Below are 7,084 nucleotides of genomic sequence, written 5' to 3'. Positions count from 1 at the left end.
AACAGGGTAGCCTCAAACAGGAGCCTCTGTGTAACAGTGTTTTAACCTTGTGGATCAGTGTCTGGTGTGCCTTTTGACATATCCCCATCTAGAGGTGATATCATAACATGACATGAGAGGCATGAAATCATAACCTTTAGTAACATTTCCTCAGGTAACTGCAGAGTAGCGAAGACAAAGAAATGTTAGTATCTTACATAACGTGTTGTTAGGTTCTGTGAGTGTGTTTGTGTATGGACTGATGGGCCACTGTGTGTGCCTATGTTTTCAGAGGAGCTGTATAATGACACATCTTACAATGCCACTGACCCCTATGGTGGTGAGTCTCTTCCTGTCAGGACAGTTCCACTTCCTGTCCACCTCTTAGTCATGTCCCACAGTAACATGGCTAGCACACTAATCCGCTCGCTCAGTCATCCACTGACCTCAGACATCCACTGACCTCAGACTGACCTTAGACACTAATGTAACCTCCTAACTGCTCTCTTCATGTGAAAAGGGAGTAGACTATGGCTTGTTGTGTTTCTTTGAAGGTATAACTGCTTTTTGGATACTTTTGCTGTCACTGTTAAATATTTTTAAATTGGATCCTTTTCAAGAGATCAAAATCACACAATCTACATTTATTCAGTCTACCCGAGATTTATCCTTGTCTGAGCATTCAACACATTTAGATCATTCAAGAATATAAAACAGAACAAAAATATTTCCCTTATTCATTGAACAAAGATGATATAAAGCAGACAAGAAATTTTCTTCCACATGAGATTCGTAAGCAGCAATATTACAGTTGAATAGGGTGTAAGTCTGGATTTTGCTCTTCGGGTTCCCTCATCTGGAAGTCAATTGGTTTTTTGAATGGGTTTTTGGTTAGATGTCTTAAATCAGATCTGTGGTTTCTTCTACAACATAAAATACATCAGTAAAAACCCCAGTTGTGTCAGTGAAGCCCAGGGGAAGATGGGATACATCCCAAAGGGAGAAGATGCTCCTAGTGACAGTCCAGGTTGGCAGCTCTGAGGCCCAGTGGGACTGATGATGACATATGAATCTTGTATGAATATTCAGTCTGGATTCTTGCTGTGGTCATCAATATTCATATATGTATGGAAATAAGGTTTGCTGCCTCCTCCTTCTGCTCACAAACAAATTTCTGTGAGAGTGAGTGTGAGCAGGTGACACAGATTGTAACAGATTGGAAATGCTCACGTGCAATCACTCCAACACACACAGCAAAGAACAGGGTGGGAGAGGGTGTAAAGTTGTGGTAATAATTTAGGGTCTTTTTATTGGGGGGCGGGGGGGGCAATTAATATTTTTCAGAAGAAGATGTTTTTCACCTCCCCTCCATTCAGTCAGTGTATGGATTATAAAAGGCCTCACAAACTAAAAAACAACCCCAAGCATCACCAAGGTTCTCTTTGAAAGGCTCTACTTTATAAGTTACAATGCTATGGCTGCTCATTGCTTTAGCCAAGCCATACAGGAAGGTTTCACATGCGGTTTTATAAAAGCATCAGCTACATGACCTTGAATATGCTTCCCTTTTATGTTAAACTGATCTCATTACAGCAGAACAAGTTTTATCAGCTGCTTTCTTTAAGCTTTTAATGGCATCTTTACCATCTCGGTTTCTTTGGCAAACATAAAGCAAGTTCAATGAACCTAGCTGTGGTTTCTGCAGCTCTTAATGTCCTCCTGTGAGAGAAGCCAGAGGCTGTTAAACCCTTCACAGGCTGCTCTGGTCTCACAACAGATCTCAGGGAGATGGAACACAGCCACATGGAAATTATCAGAATAATAGTGCACAGCTCGCTGTAGTGAGTCATGGTACACAGATAAATTGATGTGTGTGTGTGTGTGTGTGTGTGTGTGTGTGTGTGTGTGTGTGTGTGTGTGTGTGTGTGTGTGTGTGTGTGTGTGTGTGTGTGTGTGTGTGTGTGTGTGTGTGTGTGTGTGTGTCTGTGTGTGTGTCTGTGACTGTGTGTGTGTGTGCATGGGTGTGTGTGTTTGTGTGTGTTTGTTTGTTTATATGTGTGTGTGTGTGTGTGTGTGTTAACCCCATCTTGTTCCTCGCTTGCAGGCCGTAAAGTAGCTGAGTCCACACCGACCTTCCTCTCACCATCAGGGAGTGAAAGTGCCAAAATGGTGCTACGAGATGAGCAACTGCTGCTGGAGTGTATTGCTGCTGGACTGTGAGCACACACACACACACACACACACACACACACACACACACACACACACACACACACACACACACACACACACACACACACACACACACACACACACACACACACACACAAACGCAAACACACACACACACAAACACACACACACACACACACACACAAAGAAAATTCATAACTTTGAACAATAGTATTTCAAAACACCATTAAAAGTATTAAATGTCTTAAATTTTAATTTTGCCAAGTGAAACACAGTTTGAAAGTATGGATTTGTCTTCCCTCTTTGACTTTCCTCTACAGTCCGACACCCACCATCAAGTGGTTTAAGAAGGGTGGGGACCTGCCTGGGCAGAAAGTTAAGTTTGAGAACTACAACAAGACCCTGAAGATTATCAACGTGTCAGAGGAGGATGCTGGGGAATATGTATGCATGGCCAACAATCATTTAGGCAGCATACGGCACTCCATATTTGTTCAGATCAAAGGTGAGGTGGTGACAGCGGTTATGTGTCTGTGAAAATATATGAGTTTGTGTTTGAGTCCATTATGCTAAAGTGACTCCTTGTGTTCCACAGCGGCTCCTTATTGGCTGGACAAACCCACAAACCTGGTGCTAGCCCCAGATGAGAACGGGCGCCTGGTGTGTCGGGCCAACGGCAACCCTAAACCTAACATCCAGTGGCTTATCAACGGACAGCCTATAGACAGTATGCTTTCTTTTACAGTGTCCTTAGGTGTTATCATTTTTGTAATTTCATAATATTGGCACCATTTTACTTAGCAGTCTTTTAGATTTTAGGCCCTGTTTACACAACAACGCTCGCGGGTGAAAACAACAAAATATTTTATCAGATGTGCCTTCCGTTTAGACACCGACAGCGTTTTGGGGCTTAAAAGCACAAAAAGTGAAACCACCCTCCAGAGTGAAATCTTGTGGAAACACAAAAGTGGTGTTGCGTTCTCACTTCTTTTTTTTTTTCTTTGGGCAGTTTTCAAGCCTTTTATTATACAGAACAGACATGAAATGGGGTGAGAGTGAGGGGGAGAGACATGCAGCAAAGGGCAAAAGGTCGGAGTTGAACCTGCGACCGCTGCCTTAAGGACCTTCAGCCTCTTTACATGGGGCAACTGCTCTAAGGACTGTGCCATCGGCCAGCCCATGTTCTTGCATTTTATACTGTATTTAGACGAGAGTCTTTGGGGGTAAATCTGCAAGCATACAGTAACGTGAAAGTGTTTGAAATTCGATGTAGTATGCACGTCAGTTGGCTAGGTGGTGCTGTGAAGCACTGCCACACAACACCACCAAGAACTTGTGCGTGTGTGTGTAGAAACTTCCTCCTACTTCTCTCCCTAATAGCGGAGAAGCAGGACACCTCCTATGTCCATGGCTGTACAGTGTGACAGGGATCTGCAGCATGGTCTGCAGCCTCCCACTTAGGCAACTTGACAGATGGAAACAGTCCCACATGTTTTCCCCAAAGCATTTTCAGTCAAAAGCAACTGGACTTATTTGTCTAGGAAGACATTTCACCTCTCATCCAAGAGGCTTCATCAGTTCATGTACGCATCTGATCAGGCTGGGACTGGTCCAACTAACTGGTGTGGAGATCCAGGTATCTCATCCAAGAGACGTTTCACCTCTCCCTGTCACACTGTACAGCCATGGACATAGGAGGCGTCCTGCTTCCGAGAGGTGAAACGTCTTCCTAGACAAAGTCCAGTTGCTTTTGACTGAAATTGCTTTGGGGATAACGATGACCTGGACAAATGAGAACATTGGCTTAGTCCCACATGTTTGTTGTTGTTTACCTCTACTCTCCACATGGATGTTACATAAACACGTAAGCGATGAGAGCCAGCAAGAGCAGATCAAAGCACACTTTTGCATTTTTATCCCTTTCCATAGAAAGGATCTTAATGCAGATCTCTGTCCAGTATCAGCCTCTGTTATAATACCTGGCAGTGTAACATCACCCAGCGTAGGCTATAATATTGTCTCATCTAATATATTATCAATTCTCACAATCGCCGACCTCCTCATGAACAGGTGACGCTCATCAGACTGAAACTAAAAAAAAGTCTTTTAAATGGACTGTATGTGATTTAGCTAGAGGTAGAGGTGGAAACCTGTTTGGATGTATTTATTGAAGTCTATAGTATGGATTATTATGCACTGACTATACAGGAACCACTCAACCCTTTCCTTCTCATCCCCTGACCCCAGGCCCTCCTCAGAACCCGAGCAGACAGGTGCTTGGTGACACAATCATCTTCCGTTCAGTGCAGATGGGAAGCAGCGCCGTCTACCAGTGCAACGCCTCCAACCAGCATGGCTATCTGCTGGCCAATGCCTTTGTCAGCGTCCTCGGTAAGACACAGAGGGGAGGCTGATTTCAAAATATATTCAGAGCACTAACTAAACACATCCTGGTCAGCAGATTAAATCAATATTAATAATTAGTATTACTATTTATGACTTTGTCTGGATGATAAATCAATCATGCTTAACCTAAAATAACCACCATTCATATGAATACACTACTATTCCACTTTAAAACTTTAGTGTTATTTAACACTTATAGTTTTTAATTGATTACAAGTTAAATAATTTAACATGTTACAGTAGGAAAAGCACAGGTGTCAATATTAAAATGAGTGATGACTAAATTTCATGTAGCTGCCTCAGTTTCAGGCTCCTGGTATTATACATACTCTAACCCTCACACTGTCAGAGCCAATTTGAATGTTACAAATCACACAAACATGTCAAAATGTCTGCTGTGAAAAACATGATTTTTTTGAAAAAAAAACATTGAACCAGATCACTGATTAAACTGTGAATACCTTTAGATTTCACATCACTTTTCAAGCACTTGGTGTGATGTGCCACTGTATGTGATGAAGTGTTGAAAGTGTAAGCCTCTCTCCCTCTCCCTGCAGACATGCCTCCGAGGATGCTGGGCCCTAAAAACCAGCTCATTAAAGTCATCGAGAACAACCGCACCTTCCTAGACTGTCCCTTCTTCGGTTCCCCTCTGCCGGAGTTACGCTGGTAAGCATCAAATATATTTTTTCACTTAAATGCAAAAATACTGGTCCTGGTATCATCCTCTGGAAACTCACCTCCATGTGTCCTTGACTACACACTATATCCATGCACTTAAATACTGTATTACTGAATTTACAAAATCATATGTTCTGTGTTTTCTATGTGCATAGGTTTAAGAATGGACAGGGCAGCGGGCTGGATGGTGGTCAGTACCGTGTTTACATCAACGGCACGCTAGAGATCAAACGGGCTCGAGCAGAGGACGAGGGAACCTACACCTGTGTGGCCAACAGCATCCTGGGAACAGCCGAGAACCAGGTCCGCCTGGAAGTCAAAGGTCAGACATGAAGAGATGGTATAGAGATGGTAGAAGACATCAAGTGTTCCAGAAGGATTTAGATTTTTTACGTGTTCCTCCAACTGTACGAAATGTGTAGCCAAAATATCGTGGATACGGTAGCTGCCATGTTGTAAGATTGGCCATCATGGAATCACAGAACCCACCTGCTAGCATCTTCTAACCTTATATTAGCTTTTAGTTATTATTTATCCATATTCATGTGCAGATATCTGTTTCCAAGAGGAAGACTTGGCCGTGATATCCACTGGCTACCCCGGAAAGCCCGAAATATAAGTCGTTGCACCCGACAGACAGATCCCATCCACTAACATGGAGGGGGTGGAGTTTATGACCTCTACTGCAGCCAGCCACCAGGGGATGGTCCAGATGTTTTGGCTTCACTTTCAGGGAGCTGTTTATATGCAGTCTATCGTCAGAATTGTGTGTGAAATTTGTGAAATATGAAATAATTTCCTTTCCTTTTGCCAAACAGCCTGGATGGATTATTTTCCGATATCTTGTGCCTTTCATGAAACTGCCTCAACATCTTTTTTCTTACAGTTCCATTTGTATTCAAACTGCATAGACTGCATGGATAGATGGAGGCTGGATGGTTGAACGTACAAAGCACAGAGCTAAAACATTTACTACAAACCAATTCACTAATGCAAATAACTTGTGTATGGATTTATGTTTTAGGAGATTGTGCTGAAAATAAGGGGAAAATGTGTTCACTTGCTTGAGCTATGGTGGTATAATAGATTTTGAATTGGCTATGCAGTCACATGAAAATTGAATGAAGTTTATCAGTGTGTGAGCATTTTGGAAAAGAGTGTGTTCCATTGAATTGATCAGACACACGTGGCATGGATTTCTTGGATACATCTAAGTGTGCAAGTTCATGTCTGTTCCTCTTTAACCTCACTCCAACTCAGAGCCTACTCGTATAGTTCGAGCCCCGGAGCACCAGTCAGCCGTCAGGGGCTCCACGGCCCACTTTGACTGTAAGGTGAAGTCTGATCCCAGCCTGCCCATCACTGTGGCCTGGATGAAGGACGACAAGCCTCTCCTCCTGGGATGGAGGTAAAAGCACCTACACTGACCCTAACACACCTATGTGCGTTTGTAAAAACAAAACACCAACTGCCATGTCTGAGTTTTAACAGAGAAATTGATTAAACCAGGAAAAGCCTCATTGAGACTAAAATCCTCTTTACAAAGGTGTTCTCGCCAAGACAGCAGCAGCACACTGAACAAGGTTTTAAACATGTAATATATAACTAAGGAAAATGTGTGTCGGACAACCTGTGCCTATTAGGGGTGTTCGGTACGATCCTTAGTTAAACAGTTTTATCTGTCAGTATAAAAACATCCAAATAAAATATATAACAAATATAAATTAGATACTTCTTAAATAATTGCACCTGCAGCATTAATTTAGGTTATGGCGTTTGTCCATTCTGAATTCCCAGGTAGGGGTTGTTGAAATAGTGTCAGGAG

At 42.6% G+C, this 7,084-nt stretch overlaps 1 protein-coding gene across 1 annotated transcript in view; it reads left to right on the top strand.

Annotated features, from left to right (window-relative positions):
* The window catches only part of nfasca (neurofascin homolog (chicken) a), a 115,136-nt gene that overhangs the window by 37,623 nt on the left and 70,429 nt on the right, over positions 1-7,084 (top strand). Inside the window, exons 6-12 of the mRNA XM_083939120.1 lie at positions 2,084-2,195; positions 2,493-2,677; positions 2,768-2,899; positions 4,420-4,563; positions 5,136-5,247; positions 5,415-5,581; positions 6,520-6,667. Coding sequence (XP_083795246.1) covers positions 2,084-2,195; positions 2,493-2,677; positions 2,768-2,899; positions 4,420-4,563; positions 5,136-5,247; positions 5,415-5,581; positions 6,520-6,667 — 1,000 coding nt within the window. The remainder of the gene's footprint in view (positions 1-2,083; positions 2,196-2,492; positions 2,678-2,767; positions 2,900-4,419; positions 4,564-5,135; positions 5,248-5,414; positions 5,582-6,519; positions 6,668-7,084) is intronic.

This window comes from Echiichthys vipera, assembly GCF_963691815.1.
Source record: "Echiichthys vipera genome assembly, chromosome: X".
Lineage (NCBI taxonomy): Eukaryota > Metazoa > Chordata > Actinopteri > Perciformes > Trachinidae > Echiichthys > Echiichthys vipera.
The sequence above is the reverse complement of the archived record's forward strand: the minus strand, read 5'-3'. Positions and strand labels throughout refer to the sequence as shown.